Source organism: Gracilinanus agilis, chromosome 2 (assembly GCF_016433145.1).
Source record: "Gracilinanus agilis isolate LMUSP501 chromosome 2, AgileGrace, whole genome shotgun sequence".
NCBI lineage: Eukaryota > Metazoa > Chordata > Mammalia > Didelphimorphia > Didelphidae > Gracilinanus > Gracilinanus agilis.
The window spans coordinates 142051452-142072209 of record NC_058131.1 but is presented as its reverse complement, the minus strand read 5'-3'; the positions used below and the strand labels follow the sequence as shown (position 1 = coordinate 142072209).

General features: G+C 36.0%; 1 protein-coding gene across 1 annotated transcript in view; it reads right to left on the bottom strand.

Moving 5' to 3' along the window:
* CFAP61 (cilia and flagella associated protein 61) overlaps positions 1-20758 on the bottom strand; it is a 368321-nt gene that overhangs the window by 143804 nt on the left and 203759 nt on the right. The window contains exon 15 of the mRNA XM_044659499.1: positions 129-227. Within this exon, the coding sequence (XP_044515434.1) occupies positions 129-227 (99 nt within the window). The remainder of the gene's footprint in view (positions 1-128; positions 228-20758) is intronic.

The window sequence follows — 20758 nt, the reverse complement described above, 5'->3', positions numbered from 1 at the left end:
ATTATCTTGTAAATCTTTAATAAAATGTGAGTTATTGTTTCCCATAATTTTGTCATTTAGACTAAATATAAATGCATACATATGCCAATATTCCGATTTCAGAATGAAGTAAAAAATAGAATTCATACTCGCTTGCTAAAAATTTTCTCAGTCCAGTGTGAAGAAGATTTTTTCCTGGAAGTCCATGTATTGAAATCAGGGTAAGGTTATTAAACTTCAGGTGTGGGCTGAGGAAGAAACAGAATATGATCTGTAAATCACTGAGTTTATTAAAATCAAATTTGATATTTTTAAAATAATATGTCATTTCGACTAAGGAAAACATTGTAGTATAACATTCAAATAGAACTGTTTTAACTTTTTTTTACATTTTTATTTTATTTTTCTTAATTACAAAGAAACAAAAAACTCAAAGTTTAAAAAATTTTTGTGTTTAAAATTTTCTCTCATTTTTTTCCTTTCCCCCCTCTCTTTAAGATGACAGGCAAAAACCATTTGTTTTAATGAACTGTGAAGACACCACTTCAGTTGTTTATTGGTGAGCTGTAAAAAAACATGGAATGTTTCCTTGGTTGCTACTTAATGAGAAAGTCTACACTTTTTTTTTTCTTCTTAAAGACAATAAAATTCCACTAATTTGGGGAAATTGAAAGATTTGTCTCATAGTAAAGATTTCTGAAATTCATAATTTTCTTATAAGTAATGCAGTTTTGTTATTTTGAGGAATTTATATGAAATCAAATGAGGTTCATAAAGAAATCAGATTCTGTGGGTTCTCTGGAATGAATCTTGAAATGCAGGAGAGCAATAGGAAGCAATTAGAGAGAAGCAACTGTCACTTCTTCCTGGCCTGAGCTGGGAGAGGGAGGCTGTGCTTCTGAGGTTTTCCCTTACTTCAACCCTTTGTAAGAGATGACCATTGCTAACAGTTTTGGAGATTCCTGTTTGACTGGAGAGACATCTGACAGATCGGATCCTGTTGTTTACCAATATTTCTCAAGAGAAGTTTTACCTGGAGATCCTGTTTGTGGGGTTCTGAGGGGCATCCTCAGAGCCATCCTCTGTTCTTGAGTGAACTCAGTCATCTTGAATTCATTCTTAGTGACTTTTGGAGACAACTTGGAGATATCTAACTCCAATCAGTTGAGGATTTAGTTAGGTAGAGTAAAGAGTTTTGGTGGGAAATAGCTAGCCAGGAAGAATTAGTGTAGCTTAAAGACCAGAAGAGTTAGCCTTGTGATGGACATAGATTTGGGGTTGGAGAAGTAGATTTGTAGTACTTGGGTGTCCTTATGTTTCAGTCCTCAATATCTACCCTTTATTTATAAATAAACTTCAATACTTGTTATACTATTTGGTCTTAAAGAAGGTGTGTGCACTGGCCCTAAAGGGAACTGGGATACTCTGAAACAACAACAGTGTATTCAGACCGATTCCCTACCATTCTTTCTATCAGAATATATATATATATATATGCATATATATATATATATATATATTTCAGTTCCCTCTGAAGAACAGATTAAACTAAAAATAATTATTTGTCAAAAGCATGCCTTAAACTAATTTATCTTTCTCTAAAGTTCTTATCTGATGCCTTGTTGTGGAATAGTGGGGAAGGGTTCCTGGCTTATGGTGGCTGACCAGCCTGGTCACTCCTAGGCTCAAAGACAGAAGAGATCTGAGTTCATCTAGTCCAGGCCTCTTGTGCTATTGACAAAGAAACTGAGGCTTGGAGAAGTTATGTAGAGCTGGGATCTGAAGAAAGGTCCCTATGTCTCCAAAATGCAGCATTCCTTCCTCTTTCCCACACTGCCTCATCAGAAGATATGGTACCAACTGATGAGTTGTTGGCCCAAAAAACCTGTTAAACCCTTTACGATGGTATGGAGGGGACTGCTATCCACCCAGGGGGAATGGATACTGGCACTGATAAAATCCGGATACTTGAAATATAACCCACAAGAGAGGGGCTAGACTAAAAGCTTATATAGAGGTTTGCTGTCAGTCACTAATACATAATAAAGGCTGAGGGTCCAACTTTTCTAAAAGAACCGTAGTTTAATACTCTGTGTTTTATTCTAAAAGGGAGATGACAAAATCCATTCTTTCTCTTACAGGGAAGAGAGAGAACCTCATCTGTAATGGAAGCCATATAGAGGGGCTTCACAACTTTGTGCTTCATTGATCATGCCTGACAGAGACAAGTAGGGACAGATATTAATAAAGACTAGTATGAAACCTGAAATTCTCAAGATATTCCTTCCAAGTCTACTGTGCAAGCTCACCAACCCTTTCCCCCTAATATCTTTAGCACTGGACTATTTGTAAATCCTGCCCTATTTTATCTATTTCATGCTCCTCCATTAATGACCTAGAACTGTTTCAACACAAATTCTGGTTTATCTTGTGCACACTAATCATGGTATACCATTGACTTTTACAAAATAGGGCACTGGAGTTAGAGTACTTTGGTTAGAATCCTTTCGGCATTTACTATTTGTGTGAACATGGCCAAATCATGTAATGTATTTAAGCCTCCATTTTCTCATCTATAAAATAAAGGAGTTAGACTAGATGTTTTCTAAGGTCCTCTCCAGCTCTAAATCTCTGATCCTATGAATTAAGACTGCATAGTATTAAAAAGATAAAAGATCTAGCCCTTATCTGGTCATTTTGAGAATTTTATCATGAGTCAAATCTGCCATTTCACCAAAAAGAAAAGACCTAAATGGTCTGATCTGTTTAACTACATTGTTCAGTAATTTACCAAATCTTCCATTTCCTATTATATTGTCTTATGAACCCTGATAGTGAATAAAAATCCTTTCTCCAAGGTAGAGCATTTTATTTTACATAGTCTTCTCTCTGGTTTGGCATGGAGTATTTTTTAACATTTTTACTAATATTTTAATATTGGTTGAAGAATGTTTATTGATATGCAATTGGATAGACAATCATTATGGATTAATAATTTTGACAGACATTGAACTTGGACAATGTTCTAGATCCAGAATTGAATGAGGGGAGGAGATCAGGTTGGATTGCCTTTGGGAAATTACCGAGATCTTTTAGAAGCACCAAGCTTTTGGTCTAAAACAAAGGCCTATCTTTTAGCAATAATATTGTTCAAGCAAAAGTGTATGGCTGACACATTGAACATCATAAGTTACACGGAAGTGAAGCTGAAAGTTACCTAGAGGACAATAGTAAATTGTATTATGTGGACCCTAGTTTTGGATAATTTGTGGTAGTAATGAGGTACAGTACATTATCAACTAAAAGTTGTTCAACTTGTTCAAATCCCTCCTCCGTGGTGACCTTCATGAGCTTTTTTTTTCCAAACCCTTACTTTCTGCCTTAGAACCAATATTGGTTCTAAGGCAGAAGAGTGGTAAGGGCTAGGCCAGTGATTCCCAAAGTGGGTACCACCACCCCCTGGTGGGTGCTGCAGTGATCCAGGGAAGTGGTGATGGCCACAGGTACATTTATCTTTCCTATTAATTGCTATTAAAATTTAAAAAAATTAATTTCCAGGGGCACCAATTAATATTTTTTCTGGAAAGGGGGCAGTAGGCCAAAAAAGTTTGGGAACCACTGGGCTAGGCAATGGGGGTTAAATGACTTGCCCAGAATCACACAGCTAGGAAGTGTCTGAGGCTAAATTTGAACTCAGGACCTCCTGTCTTTAGGCCTGACTCTCAATCCACTGAGCTACCTGGCTGCCCCCCCCCATGTGCCTTTTTTCTAATCTATGAAATGAAGATAGAGACAGAGGGAGGAAATAGATGACCTCTGGAGATATCTTCTAACTATCTATGGATCTATGAACCTATGTGGCAAGAGCAAAGGAGAATTGATGGAGAGCCCATGCATTCCAATGTATCCATTCAATATCAGGAGATCCAGCATAAAATCTTAAGCAAACAGGGTAAAGCTTTTATGGAAGAATGAGGGGTAAATATGGAAAAAAATAGAATGAGAAGGCATACTTGAATTAAAATCCTCACCACTTGAGGGAAAGAAGATTGGACTACATGACCTCTGAGATACATTCCAGTTCTAAATTCATCTCTAATGGAACCCACATTGATTCAATTGCAGATAAATCAAAATAATCAAATGGAATTGTGATCTCTTTGAAGTGGGCATTCCTTTCAGTGTTATAGATTGCAACCCATATTTGTGGGAATATTCATCTCTTAGGTTACTTGTTTCTATGTCTTTCATCAGTTCGCTATAGAAGGGGTCAGGACCACTAACTGTGCTAGGGGCCTTTTTTGTTTTCTCCTTCCATCATATGGATATCAATGCAGTACATGGACTGTTTTCTGATTGTTCCTGATTCTTACCTACAAAATTAGCAACCCATCCATTGAAATGTTTAAGTAATTATATATACCAATCAAACATTAAAAAAATTACAAGACTAATAATGTTACATTTAAAAAATATTTCTCAGCCTAAATGGTATGAAAATATTAGTCAGTTTCCCCATTGGATTTAACCTAATCTTGTTTATTTGTTTGATGGGGGGGAGGCTGAATTTTTTCAACTTAAAAAACCTTTTATGCTTTTCTTATTTGGAAAATCCAAATATTTAGTTTCATATACATATAAATAAATCTGAGGTATGATAAGAATGCAATTTTATATGTAGGCATATAGGTAGCCCTGAAATTCAAAACAGAAAACTATCCTAAATACCAATGGTTGTTTGACTGAAATTTTAATTTTTAAAAATTTAATTTAAGCAACTATTAGATTTAAACAGAAGGCCCAACCTTCAAAGAAGTCACAGTTTTAACAATTAAGGAATAGCAAAACCACTGGAAATCAATACTGTTAGATTTGATGGATTCAGTTTTAATGTATATAAACAACACCTAATATCACAGTGAAGCATATGCTTTGAAACCACAGGTCACCATTTTGTGGAGGAAAAAAAGCGTCCAAGTTAAGAGCTCAAACCAATGAAACATTAAACAAGTGCACCTGCATTTTAGCAGCAAATAATTCCAGTGGGGATTTCATGTTGCTGTGGATACAAAGGGAAGAACAGCTCAAAGATACTTGTAAAGCAGGGAGGGATTAGAGTATCTAGGGAAATAAGTAAAAGGTATTGCGTTTCATTCCATGATTCTGGAGGACAGCGACAAAATTAGGACTAAACAACCTTAGCCTTCAAATAAAATGGGTCACATTGCCAATTTATTGGGAACATCATAAAATAAATATAAAACTTTTAATGTTTTTTTTGCTTCTGGGCCATAGCCATTTGTACAATCGCCAGCTCCTCCTTCATTAGTTTTTGCTGATTTTTCCCCTTTGGCACAGCAAAAGCTACTGAAGCAAATGATTCAATTAACTACTTTCATTAAACCTTTCTAAACACATAGAGAATCAAATACACTTTAAAGAAAGTATGGAGAGAAAAGAATTGTCTCTCATGGATCTAAATGTTTCCATTTGATTTACTTATACCTGAAGAATACTCCAAATAATCAAACATTAATGGGCAAAAGTTTGGCAAATGTTTGTTTGATGATATATGTGCTTCCCAATTTTATTATAAAGTGCTTATAGCCTCAAAGACATGTAACTAGATTAGGGATTTAGGTTATTGTGATAGATTTCAATATCCTACAAATTTTCAGTTTAAAAGATAGGGGCTCTCAATCTGAAGTCTGAGAACTCAATTTTTAAAATGCTTTCATAATGCTCTTTCAATATTGTTAATTTCCTTTGTAATCCTATGTATTTCATTTTATGCACTTAAAAACATTATTCGGAGATCAAAACCTTCACCAAACTGTTAAATAGGTCTATGTTACCACTACCAACAAAAAGATAAAAACTCCTGAGCTAGCTAGTGTCAGGAAAAGTCAGAGAACTGTAAATAAATATAGTGAAAGAAAACAAGAGGTAAATATAAAAATCAACAAAGATAAAGGTAAATTTTACTTTTTCTCATAGAAAATGAACCTCTTTATCCCTCATTTTCACCCCCAGTCCTATGTCAGGCACAGTGTATTTAATAATTAAATGAATTGTTGAGTTGAATTGCCTTGACACACTTTACCAGTATTCTTTAAATTTAGATCACAGAGCTTTTGCCACTGACCCTTTACAACTTGTTTTTCACAAAACCTTTAAGAAGGTTGTTTCTTTTACATTTTTTCTGCTTTCTCTGTCCTTCACAAATGGAATATTCTTCTATTTCACCTCTACCTCTTGGAACTCCAGGTTTCCTTCAAGGCTCATTTCACGTGCCACTTCCTACCAGAAGCTTTCTCTAATTATCCTCATTAGAGTGCTCTCTTGCCCTCCCCAACACTGCCTTCCTTTCCTCTTACTTTGGATTTATCTTGTATTTGCTTATCTGTGTAAATGTTGTTTTCTCCCAGAAGAATGTAATCTCCTAAAGGGGAGATGTTTCAATGTTGTCTTTTTGTCGCTAGGAACTAGCATAGTGCCTAGTACATTATAAGCATTTAATAAATATTTCTTAACTTGAATTGTTCTTTTAAGATCTGATGTGATTCTAAATCTTGACTAAGGTTCTAAAAGATGACTAACCACTCGATTACTAAGCCAGCTAGCCCAAAAAACTTAATTAGTTGTCTCTCTCCTGTTGCTGTCACCAGAACCTCCAAAGTCTATCCCCTTTTTCCCATTGTTTTCTACCTATATGTGGAGGACTTGATGTGTTATTACTTTTTTTTAAAGTTAAACATATGATTGATCACATGATTTGATGGGGATATGATTGGGGATATAGTGACTTCAAATGATCCCACTATTGCCAATATTGATAATATGGAAATAGGTTTTGATAAGTGATACATGTAAAACTCAGTGGAATTACTCATCAGCTCCAGGAGGGGGGACAAAAAGGAGTGGAGGGAAAGGACATGAATCATGTAACCATGGAAAAATATTCTAAATTAATTAATTAAATAAAGAATTTTAAATTTTAATTTTTTCCAGATTTTATTTTTATAAGTGAGTAACCTTATAAAACCCAAACCCCAAAACCTACACCCAAATAAACAACTGAAAAATTGCATGCTTTCATCTGCATTCAAACTCCAACAATTCTTTCTCTGGAGGTATATAGTATTCTTTGTTCTAAGTCTCTCCTGGATCTTTGTATTGCTGAGAGTAGCTAAGTGCATCACAGTTGATCATTTCACAATATTGCTGTTACTGTGTGCAATGTTTTCTCAGTTCTGCTTATTTTACTCTGTATCAGTCCATGAAGGTCTTTCCAACTCTTTCTGAAATCATCCTGTTCATCATTCCTTATAGCACAATATCCATCACTATCATATACCACAATTTGTTCAGCCATTCCCTAATTAATGGACATCCCTTCAATTTCCAATTCTTTGCCACCATAAAAGAGCTGCTATAAATATTTTTGTACAAGTAGGTCTTTCCCCTGCCCCCTTTTTTAAATCTCTTTGGGATGTAGGCCTGGTAGTGGTATAATTAGATCAAGGGTATGAATTGTTTTATAGCCCTTTGGGCATAGTTCCAAATTACTTTCTAGAATGGTTGGATCACTTCACAGCTTCACCACAATGCAGTAGTGTCCCAATTTTGCCACATGCCCACCAACATTTACCATTTTCCTTAATGGTTTTATTTATAATATAAATATTTATTTATTTATTTAGCAATTTCCTTAATATTGGCCAATGTGATAGGTATAAGGCAGTATTTTAGTTGTTTTAATTTTCATTTCTTTAATCAAGAGGGATTTAGGACATTTTTTATATGATTATTGTTAGCTTTGATTTCTTCATCTGTAAACTGCCTGTTTATATCTTTTAACCATTTGTCAGTTGGGGAATGACTTGTATTCTTATAAATTTGATTTAGTTCTTTATATATTTGAGAAATTAGACTTTTATCAGAGAAATCGATTATAAAATTTTTTCTCAGTTTGTTGTTTCCCTTCTAATTTTGGTTGCATTGGTTTTGTTTGCACAAAACCTTTTTAATGTAATCAAAATTATTAATTTATATTTTGTAATATTCTCTATTTGGTCATAAATTCTTCCCTTGTCCATAGTTGATATGCTATTCCTTAAATGTACTTATGCACTAGATAAAGATCACACTGGCTATTAGAAAGAAATCTATTTAGTTCAGACTCGATGGCTCCAGAATTTACCAATATATCAGAATTAAAAGACCCTGGGAAGAATTGTGGACATGTTTGTGATTTTTCCAGACCCTGAAGCCCGTTTCTCAGATATGCTACTTAGTCATGGTCTGAGTTCTGAGCAGCACTCACTGTGAGGAATGCTTGGATAAAGCCTAGGCTTTCAGTTCTCACAAATCATCCTCATGAATACTGGATGACTACTTGTCAGCAGGGGTCTTGCAGAAGGAGTTCTGCTTAGGTATGACACAGACAAGATGATCTCTGTGATAGTTACAAATATAAAGTTCTATAATTCTGTGACATTGAAAAAAACTCTTCCCTGGGAGATTATAGATCTGGGCACTACACTTGGCACAACCTTACTATGGAATTTTTAGTTAGTTACTTAACTACTCTGAGTCTCAGTTTCCACATCTCTAAACAATCACCCCTGAGATTCTATCAGTCACCCCTAAGATTCTACTTGCTCAAACAGAAGAATGACCTCTAATAACAGCCTTAAAGCCAAATGCTGAGCCTCTTGAAGCCAAGAAAGATTCATTTATATTTCTTTCTTTCTCATTTCTACTCAGGCAATAGACAAGCCACAATCTGTGATTAAAAAGTACAAAGAATACTACTGTTAAATTGACCTCTTTTCGCCTTCTTGCTTTATGATTTCTTTGATTTAGAATATGGAAAGTTCTGTCTTGTGATTTTATTTTTAACATATATTTCTCTAGGATTTGAAAAAAGTGTAGAACCTAATCTAGATGGAATGTTTCTTTGATAATATGATATGAAGACCTGTATTGATCTCAGGCTACTATACAAAAATGCAGCTAAATTCATTTGAGAATTTAGGCTATTTTACTGTATAGGAAGGTATAGAAAGCATGGAAACCAATATATATTACTTGAAAGAGTCACAATTTTCATCCCTCTGTCAACATAGTGACAAATGAAGTCTGAGAACTTGTTCATCAAGTAATGAATTTAAACTTCTCTAGGCTGATTCTTGGAGGATGGACACATCCTCAAGACATGATTTGCTAGAGCTTGTGTTTTGATTGTACAGTTTGAGAACCCAGAGTCACCTTCTGTTCTGTGATAAAGCCCCAGAATTAGACTTCAGAATGAACTCACTTATTAAGCTTAATTAATAACTAAAATCTACAACTATGTTAACTAAGAGTTCCATGAGATCAATGGTCCTTTTATATATTTCTTGGGTATTTCCCACAGCACCTAGCACAAATCTTAGCACAGAATGGATGCTCGGTTTTTAATTGAGATGAAATCTCTGTGTCTATGCCATACCATATTTTGCCCCACTGCATGGAAGAGATCTTTGCTCTGTGATGAGTAATAATTTAAAAAACTAGTAAAGTCCATTACATATTATCTTAAAAGGGAAGAAATATCCCCAGATTTTAGGAATCAAAAGGAAATTAAATTTAATGAAAGAAAGCTTGGAGTTCAAAGAGAAAGGAGCATGATCTATGGAGTATAGGAATACTGATGACAATGTCTAAGAATGATTAACAAAATGCAACTCTAATGAGAAGGAAGATTTTATTGGTCTACTCTTTTCTTTCACTTTGGAAATTCAGGAAAATTATTTGGAGTTCAGGAAAATATTTCCATTCAAGAAATCATTACTGAATATCTGCTATGTATGAGGAACTGCAAGGGATGATGAAGAAGGCAGTCTTCTCAAGACTTCAAGGAGCATACAATCTAAAAAGGGGCCCATGGTACATACAAAAATAGGTATAATTCAAAACAGAAAAAAACAGTGGACTTGGAATCAAAGAACTTAGGTGAAAAAAATCTGACTTGCCATCATATATTTTATTTGTGTATTTATTTTATATTTTTTTTATGTTGGGAAAGTCAATCAACCTTTCTAAGCCTAAATTTCTTCATCCGTACAATGAGGGATTTGGAGGTGATCTTCCAGGTCCTCTTTTCAAGTCTAGATCTCTGATCCAAATTTAAAGGAGATATTTTTAAAAAGGGTTTACAGCAAGGTGCGGTGGCACATGTCTGTAATCGGGGGTACCAAAGAGGTTGAAGCCAGAAGATTAATTAAGCGCAGGAGTTCTAAGTCATAGTGGGCTAAGCTGATGAAGTATCCATATAAGCTGGCATGACTATAGTGAATTCCTATTGGGAGTTCCAATGGTTCAACAGGTAGCATAAGGAGAAATGAACAGGTCCAGGTTTGAAATGCTACAGGTTGAAAAGTTCTTTTGCTAATCACTAGTGGAATTGGGTCTGTGAGTAGTCATGGCATTTCTAGCCTAGATGAGACCAGGCAATATAGCCTTTAGAAAAATAAATACTTTAATCTTTGGGATTCAGATATATGAGAAATTTCTTTTGGCTATGGGAAAGTTTTCATGTTTTGTGAAAATACTGTTAGTAAGGAATAAATCACCAAACAGAGGCAACTTAAGTATAATGGAGAGAAAGTTGGTCTCAGAGTCAAGAAGACATGAGTTCAAGCCCTACCTCTGACATATATTATCTGGATGACACCATGAGAAGCTCATTTAACCTCTCAGTTCTCTAGGCAACTCTCTGAGCTCATTAACTGTGTCACAGGTGCCAATTTACACTGGTAGGGAGAATGGTAGGGTCCATTTTCCACTAAACCAAAGAATTCATGAGTTCGGTGAAAAAACCAAACATATATATCAATCTGTGTTTCTTCGAATCTTCAAATTTTTTCTATGTCAGGATAAGTAATGGTGATATAATAAGATGAAGCAGTTTCAAATGTTTACCATTTTGGAGGCCTGATATGGCCTGTAAATACCAGGAACACAGGATGCTTATTACCACAGTGGTGTATTCAATTCAACAAACATATATCAAATTCATACACTGGGAGAAATGCAAGGATAAGTAAGAAATGTCCTCTATCCTTAAGGAACTAAAAATTTTGAAGGAAAGAAAAAAGGAGTTACAAAAAGTAATTGGTCATGATAAGCACAAAAGAAAAGTACAAATAAAAGTGCTTTGTCAGGCCCAAGGAAGGAAAGATAATTTTCAGTTGATCAAGGGATTAGGCATGGAGGCAGTGCTGGAAGGAGGATTGGGAGAGGAGGAGAAGAAATTTAGGATTAGAGGACAATATAAGCAAAAGTCCTGAGGTATTAAAAAATGTACGTGCATTCGAGTCATATGGATCATTAGAGGTATAATATTAGAAGAAAAAAGGAGAAATTCCAAGTCTTATAAGAAAATTTGAAGAGGAAGTGATAACTTTCAGCTGTGACTATGGAGATCAGACCCTTAAAGAAAGAAAAGGATTTCAACAGAGAGTTGGCAAAAGGCAACTGCAGTGGCCAAATATAAGGATGAAGAAAAGGACAGAGTGAAGTTGGCATGTAGCCAGGGGTCCAGTTTGGCTGACATGTAAAGTGTATTAAGGAGAATTCTGTGAAATAAAGATGAAAAGAGTACATTGGAGCCAGATTTTGGAAGTCATGAAAAGACCAACCATGTCACATTTTTCCTGTGTTTCCTATTGCCTATTATTTCATGTATGCATATATGTAACATAATAAACACATAATACCTACACATTATGTATGCAGGTATAATACACAACACATCATATATTACATATTATGTATATACAATATATTAACATGTGTTCATATATTTGTATGTACTCATGTATGCAGACAGGCATTGTATACATTTATTTATACATCTATAGGTTTAATCATCTTTATACGGATGACTCCTGGATCTGTATTTGTCCATCTATACATACATATTTTGCCATTTAGTCATATCTAACTCTTTCTAACCACATTCAGGGTTTTCTTGGCTAAGATAATTTCCTTCTCCAGCTCATTTTACATATAAGGAACTGAGACAAACAAGTTTGGTGACTTGCCCAGAGTCACACAGCTAGTAAGTGTATGAGGCTGGATTTGAACCCAGGAAGATGAGTCTTCCTGACCCCAATCCCTATCCACTGTGCTCTATCCACTGTGTTTTATTCACTGTGCCATTTGGCTGCATATATATATATATATACATACATACATATATATTCACACACATGTATATACATACATATGTATACCTATATACATGCACACTTATTTGGTCAGACCTGTGTCTTAGCCCCTAAAGAAAAGATGGAATAGAGAAGGGAGAAATCAGTTAGACTCATGTAGTAATAGTTTGGGTAAGAGTTGATAAGAGCATAAATTAAAGTGATGGCAACATAAGCTGGAAAATGGAAGTCGATGATAGGCAGAGTTATTGCTGAGGTAGATTCCACAGGAGCTGGTAAGTCATTGAAAGTGGTCAGGGGAAGTGGGAAATAGTTGAAAGAGGCAAAGTGTTCCTCGAAGGATGGACATAGAAAAGTAAGGAGGAAGAAAGATTTGGCCAGGAAGATGATGACGCACTCCCTTTAGGACATGATGTCCAGAAGGCTGTGTAGCATACATATAATCCCAGTAACAGGTTTACCGTCGGTGGTACCTAGCTTTTGAAATGACTGTTTTTTTTTTTTTTAAGTAGGGTCCATCTCAATGCAGAAGATATTTTATTTTATTTTATTAATATTTTTCCATGTTTTCATGACTCATTTTCTTTAAAATAACTGTTTTGATGAGGAGATAAAACAAAGCTCCAGGGAAATCTGGAAGCCAGAGATGTTTTTATTCACACTATTTACTTCCTTGGCACAGTGTCACAACTACACTTTCAGTGTTGGAGATCTTACACACTGTTGGCTAACTTACACTACTCTACTATTAGAGAGATTATCCATTCTATAGAAGCATAATAAAATATTAGTGGGAAAGTGTTGGTCTTAGAGTCATGTCCTGTATTTAGTAATTTTGTGATCATAAGTCAAGTGACAACTTTTTATGCCTCAGTTTTTTCTTATAAAAAAGGATGATATTTGCTTATACTACCTGCCTTGCAAGGTTGTTATAAAAATTGTAAATATTAAGGCTTTCTATACACAATATGTGTGAACTATGGTTTTAGTACTCACAATGATGGTTCACAACTCTGTATCTCTGACTCTAATCATTTTATTGGCTTTCAATGCAGCACTTCCTGTTTTTATCCCCCTGCCTTCTGTTTATAAAATCTTTGAAGGAAAAGGACTAGGTCTTACATATCATTGTTTTCCCTATAGCATTCTACACTAACCCTTGTCCATTCTTAATAAAGGTCAGTTGAATGACTGAAACAAATGAACAAAAACAAGTCTGCACATGACAGTGGATCTCTTTAAGCCTCGGGTTTCTTGATTTGTAAAAAGAGAATAGTAATATGTGTAGTTTGCATTTCACTTCAAGAGTTGTCTTAAAGTTCAAATGTGATATGTGTAAGGTTCATTATACATAGATATCACCTATTTTCATTAAAAAAGAAATTGAATGAGCAAATAAATAAGGTTAATGGAGATGCTCTTATTTTATAAAGGGAAATTGGAGTTAAAAGCATAACTAATTAGCATATATTTAAGAAAACTGTGGGTTGTAATTTCCTGATAGCAGAATGTCAAGTAATTACTAGAAAGAATGATCTTGACCCATAACTTTCACTCTAGGTTATTCTCATCACTGCATTCAGCCTTCTGACAGTATCCATTGTGACACTGCCTTCACAACAAAGCATGAAATGACCTATACTATTCATCTCTGCCACGATTTGACATTAGTTCACTAGGGATGATGGAAGGAAAACAATGTGTGAATGATGCAGGCCCACTGACATTGAACACATGGCAGACCACAACATTATTTTGGATTTGTCCTGGTATGAAAAAAAAAAAGGCAATCCATGGTGGTTCGGTATATCAATTCATGTGGCAAAGACAGATAGTATAAAACAATGAAGACCACTAAACCATTCATTCCATGCTAGCCCTGTGATCAGCAAGTAAGCACTAACTATTTAATTAGTCAACTAATTAGTGACAGGCAACAGGGAAGGTTTCAGATGTTCTCAGACAAATGTAAAGATAAAAAGCCTAATTAAGCCGCAAGCACTAGGCTAGCTATTGCCAAACGGGACAGATGTGCAGGGTATTGTGTAATACTGTGCTGCCTGATAACAGGAGTTACAGTCGTTCTGCCACAATAGTGCTTTTAAAAAAATACCCTACTATTTCCAAGCTATTCTTGGTTACCTTAATAAACCCAACAAAGGGCACTGGATCTGTAGTCAGAAAATTAGAAACTTAACTCCTTGGTAGGACTATTTGTCTCTGTCTGAGAAAACAAAACAAAATAAAACAAACACCACCAAAAATGTTGATGGTCTATTCAGAAAAAAAATTGAAGATGATACTTGCTTAAGTATTTTACACACTACACCAGTGCTTTTGTGAAAAAAGGCATATATCTAATTCAGAACAAAAAGAAAAGAACCATGACAATAGAATTCAAGACTTTTATCATTATTTCTATGGCATTTTTATCCATATTTCTAGTGTCTATCAGGCTTTTCAAGTGATTCTTTACATTATAAAATGAATTAAGAAGGATTTTCAAATAATGAATTGGGTTTGCTCCACAACTAGAGATAATATAATATTCCTACTTGCATGCTAAATGTTATCTATTGACTGTAATACACTGAATCAAAAGACAAGAAGTACTTCTAGAGAAATTTCTCTGCATCTTATGGTATTTCTGCCACTGCTTAACAGTCACGGAGCTTTTTATCCAATAAATTAAAAATGGAATATTGTCAACTAAGTTCATCATCATTATTATCAGAAAGCACTTGATTAAAAGTCCAATTATACTGTGTGCAACACTATGCATCATTAAAAGACAACTTCATAAACTAAATGTCTTTGGGGGCCAATTCTTCATTAACTGGGACACAGCAACTCATTTTAAAAGTATTTTTGTAAAAAGTTTGAAATATTCAATAAATTATATTTGTTGCTTACGATAAAGCATTTGGGAAGAAAATGGAATACTGGCAGAAAATGTCTAGAAAAACTCTGTTTGAGAAAATTATGTCCCTGGATCCCTAGAAACAGTCCCTAGATTTTGTAAATTGTTCCCTAAGGGAAAAACCTTCTTCATCCACTGTTCCAAGTTGAGACTCAGTTCTTAACATTTCATTTCCTATATAGTTACTGGTACTCCTAGTATGATGATTTTAGGAGATGCTATTCTTGTTTTAAGTATTGAGCAATTTGAGCAAGGCAGTCTTCAATTTACATATACTCCTTCCATATTAACAGCCACCCTGGAACAGCTGTCTCAGCCAGATGGCCTGGTGGCCACAGGAACTCCCCTTCCTTCTCTTTTAAAATCTCACTACTGCTGCTTGGGATTCTCCTCCCCTTCTCTGCTCCCTCAAACCCCAGGGATTGGTCCTCCCCTTTACCTCCCTCCTTCTCCCATGCTCCAGCCCTAGCCTCAGAAGCCTTGAGGTGGGGGCCTTCATCACATCACCTCACTCTCCTACCCCACTATATGTCTTACCCCAAAAACCTAAACTCAGATTTCGTGAGGAAATTCCCAAGGCCAGATGAGCCTGATTTTCTTACAAAATACAGGGGAATCATGCTTTTCTTGTTTTTGTATACTAGCTCCTACATGCAATTTTCCCTACAAGATAAAAAGAATAGATGAGTGTGGGTGGGAAATAGAGGGTGTAATAATACAAAACCTTTAAATCTCCCTGCATGTTTCCTATAATTGTTAGCAGAAGAAATTCTAAGAAAATTTCCAAAGGTCTATGTGTTGGTTAGAAATCAGGAGGAGAGTAGAAAAGAAACTATTAAACTTTGTTTTGTTCTAGGGAAGGCAATAAACCCTGCTGGAAAACAACAGGTGTTGGCAGTGGAAAGGGAAGCAGGCAAACTAATCCCTAGAGCCCTTGGAAGAAAAGAAAAGATATGACTAGAGAATTAGCTTGACCTGAGAAGTATACCTGGCACAAAGTGACACTAGTGGGAGGCTGTTGATCTCTATCCCCTTGCCAATGAAGCCATCTTCTTTGCCCATCATATTTCTGCTCATCTAAAAAACCTGAGTCTTGGGGGGCAGCTGGGTAGCTCAGTAGATTGAGAGTCAAGCCTAGAGATGGGAGGTCCTAGGTTCAAATGTGACCTCAGACGCTTCCCAGCTGTGTGACCCTGGGCAAGTCACTTGACCCCCATTGCCCACCCTTACCACTCTTCCACCTAGGAGCCAATACACAGAAGTTAAGGGTTTAAGAAAAAAATAAAATTAAATTAAAAACCTGAGTCTAACTTCAGAGTCTCTATCTCTCACCCTCTGGTTTCCCAGTGTGCCTTAATGGAGCTGCCTCTTCAGGTATTGGAACATCATAGAATGTAAGGTCCTTGAGAGTGAAGACTGCCTATTATTTAATTTTTGCTTCCTCAGGTTCTAGAACCTGTCTTGCCATAAGGTAAAAAGTGGAATGAACAATCCTTTAGCTGAGGGTTTATGCTCAGACACTTCATTATTAAACTGCCCTAGCAAAAAGTTTTCAAAAGACACACTAAAAGTGGAATAAGCAGCAACCTAAAGACACGACAATAGAAGGAACATTTGATCTAGAGTGAGAAGACTTGGTTTGGAATCCTGACTAAAACTGATTACCTAAGTGACCTTGGCAAGCCACTAATTTTTTTAAGATCATACCTCAGGTCTCTTGCATCTCTAAAACTGATTCTGTGATCTTGTAATGTTATTCCTGCCCCACACATAGGTCCTCCTGTGGTACCGTTTTCTATTCTGATTTGATTCAAAACTCCCATTATTTAAGTATTCCCTTAAATTGTCAGTAAATCAGATAGTTATAATTTATTGATACTATGTGTCCAGCACTACAGGGAAGCCAGGGGGTGGAGTGGATACAGTGCTAGACCTAAATTCAGGAAGACTTATCTTCCTGAACAAGTGACTTAACCCTGTTTGCCTCAGTTTTCTCATCTGTAAAATGAACTGAAAAGAAAGGAATGTCACTCAAATATCTTTGCCAAAAAAAACCTCAAATGGGTTATGAAGAGTCAGCCATGACTGAAACAACTGAAGAATGAGCCCAGCATCATCTTTGAAACGATAAAGTTGGTAGCATTGCTTTCAAAGGGCTAATGTTAAAAATAAACATGTTCTCTGGAAAAGCAGTAGGATTTCTTGACCATGAGCACAGCACGGAGAAGTCAATAAAGGAAAAAAATAAGAAGAAAGGGATCTCTTTTGTACATCTTTGCCTTTAAAATAAAACTAAATGTATTTCAAATTTTTTGTAATGGGTAAAAATATAGTTTGCCCTTAGGTGAATGATTGAGTCTGTTATGTCACATCACTAAGAATTCACTAGATTTCCTGGAAAAATGATTGGTGCACTCTGCCTCAAATGGATTTTCCAGGAACTACAGTCCTAGTGCTACATTTAATAGGATAGTACAATAGCACAAAGAGACACTTTTCTAAATCTTTCAAACAAGTAGATTTAATTATCATTTGTCTTTCAATGTTTGATGATAAATATAATTCTTAAGACTCTCCTACAAATTCAAATCATTTCTGAAATTTAGTTCAAATGATCTTGATGTAGGTAAAGTTAAATCTGTTGTGGGTTACCATGGTGATTGCTTAATTTAAAATAATTAAGTAGGAAAAATAATGAGGCAAAAACTGCTTCCTCTTTTAAGGATTACAGGCCTGCAAATTGATTCAATCAATTTATTTTTAGTGCATATAACCTGCATAAGAATGGCAGAAAATTATGACTAGATTAAAATAAAATGCATTAAAAGGTCTCTCTGATTAGGAATTTTTTCCAATAACCAACAGTTTGTGCCAAAATTTAAATTGTGCTCTGGTAACTCTTTACTTGTTGATACCATAAGAAAAAAAGCAGGATATAAGTATGCATCTATTTTAAACAAAATATATTTTTGGACTTTCTATTACCTAGAGTCTGGCACAAAGTGCTTAGTAAATGCTTAGTGATAGAATGATCCAAATAAAATCAAAGTCAAATGGACCATAATTTATAAATGTATGCAATATAAACTCTACTGGGAAAATTCATATTAAGAAAGAAATGGTTTGGCTAAAAGCTATTTTTAGAAGACTTAGATGATGGAAAAGGTCATAATGCACAACAACATGTGACTCGGCATCCAGAAACCCAGGTCTATCCTAATTCTGCTACTGACTAATTGTATGGCCTTGAGAAAATCACTTCATTTTGGTGACTTGTATACTGTTTGTAAAATGAAGGGGTGGGACTAAATAATTTCTACTGGTCCTTCCAGCATCAGCAACTTATGATCTCTTAACTCTTCAATATGAATTGATTTATTATTAACTCCTCAGGCAACATTTAAAATACTGTAGAAATCTGGAGAAAAGTATACATTCCTGGTTATATTTCTTTTGCTTTTAATAAAGTAATAAATTAGTGATATGAGATATTATTTTAATGTAACTGAAGATATTTTAAAACATTAACTATCTTGCTATCTCCAACCTTGTGGAACCAGCATCATTGTTAGAATGTGAGACTGAACTAAGCCATTATGTTGCTTTCTTTCATGATGCCAAATAATCTGTTTCACTTTGGGGAATTTTGCTAAATGCTAGGTGATATCAAATAAAAACTCTTAGGAAGATCATTGTCCTTTTGCAAAACAAAACAAAGTTCTGTGAGGAACCAGATAATCAAGAAGTTAGGTAGATGATAGATGTGGTAGTTGATGGAAGGAAAAGATGGCAGAAGGAAAAGAAAAGGTCAATGGATAAGATAAAGGCAGGGATCAAAGATTGTTGGAAAAGTGATAGCACCAATGAGAGAGGGGGAAAATGGAAATGGAGGAAGGATGGGCATTCAGTCTGAATATAAATGTGCATGTCAACCATATAACACATCTTTCAGACAACAGAAGAGTGATCAGAGAATATGAACAAATGTTCTCAAAGGAATACCAAACTGCTGACAACTATATGAAAGATTACTCAAGATTACTAATAAGAGAAAAGAAAATTAAAACAACTCAAGGTTTCACTTCACTTCCACAATACTCCATTTCCCAACTCCTTAACTTTTTCCTGGCTGCTCCCCACACCTGGATTATTTCCACCTCTGCCTCTCATTTTTCTGGATTCTAAGAGTCAGCTCAAATTCCACATTCTACAGGAGGCCTTTGCTGATCCCTTCAATTGCTGATGCCTTCCCATTTCATATTGGCTTCATATACTCTGTATATACTTTCTATGTACCTATATATTTGCATATTATTTTCTCAGTTAGAATCCTTTTATTTGTGAGGTGAGGGAACATGAATGTGAATGCTTTCTACAAGGTCATGTGCAGTCAATGTGTCAGGAGCTCTACTTAATCTCCCCCCACCCTTTGTGGGGGGATATATTACTGGGTAGAAGAAGGGGAACATGCATATTCAGAAATTATTGTGATATAAAAATAAAGACATTACTTAAAGCAGAACAGAGGATGTCCAAGCTAAGACAGCAGAATAGAAGCAGGGAAAGTTCAAACCATTATGAGAATCTTCTCTAATAAATCTTAAATAATGCTTCAAAATGAATACTCAAGTGAAAAAACCAACAAGGGCACTGAGTGAAGCAACTTTCATGCAGAGAACAACTTGAAAGGCAGGCAGAAAGTATCTGGTTCACTCAGGTGAGAGGGGAGCACAGCCCGCAGCAAGGTCACACTAAGGCACATGCCAAGAGCAACAATCCCTGGCCAAACCACATCTATTGTTCCAGGTTCTGACCTGGGCCCAAGCCAATTCCAAGACTCTGAGACCCTGCCTAAAGCAGTATCAGTGCAACCCCAAGGCCACCCCTTAAAGTTCTGAACCCCATCCTGAGCCTGTAGTATGGCCACAAACCCTAGGCAGTCCTCAGTATGCCTGGATGGTACAGGCCCAAAAGGAGGCTCAAGCCCAAAGGGAGGCCCCAAGCCCCAGCAGAAAACAATCAGTAAAACATCTAACTAGTGTGAGCCTAATAAGAGGTCCAAAGCCCTTGTCCAGGCCTGCAGTGAGGTCCTAAATCCCAGGACTGGTTAGTCTGAATGGCACACCTGGTCTTTGTAAGCCCAAAGCAAGGGCAGGAACCCTGGCCCAAGCCTACAGTGAGAACTTCAGCCAGCCTGGCCTATGTAAGCCAAAAGTTAGCTCCTACCCAAGCTCAAAGCAAAGTTGCAAGCCCCAGGGCAAGGCAGTCTAAATCAGTGATGGGCAAACTATGCCCGTGGGCCAGATGCGGCCCCTGAAATGTTCTATCCAGCCAGGCAACATTATTCCTAATCTGACTAATACAATGAGTAGGATACAATACAATGAAACTTGGAAAGAGTTGCCTTAGAAACAGACTGACAGATGAGCATTTCCTTTCCTTTGGCCCCCTCTTTAAAAAGTTTGCCCATCACTGGTCTAGAGTGTGTCTCACCTGATCAAGTCCAGAGTGAGACCAAAAGCCTCTTCTCATGCCTACATCCTAGTCTCAGAGCCATAGGACCTAGTAGCTCACAGTACTCTGAGCTCCATAAGTCATCAGAAGTCCAAGGGGGTGATTGAATCAGCAGTAGGAGGTGACT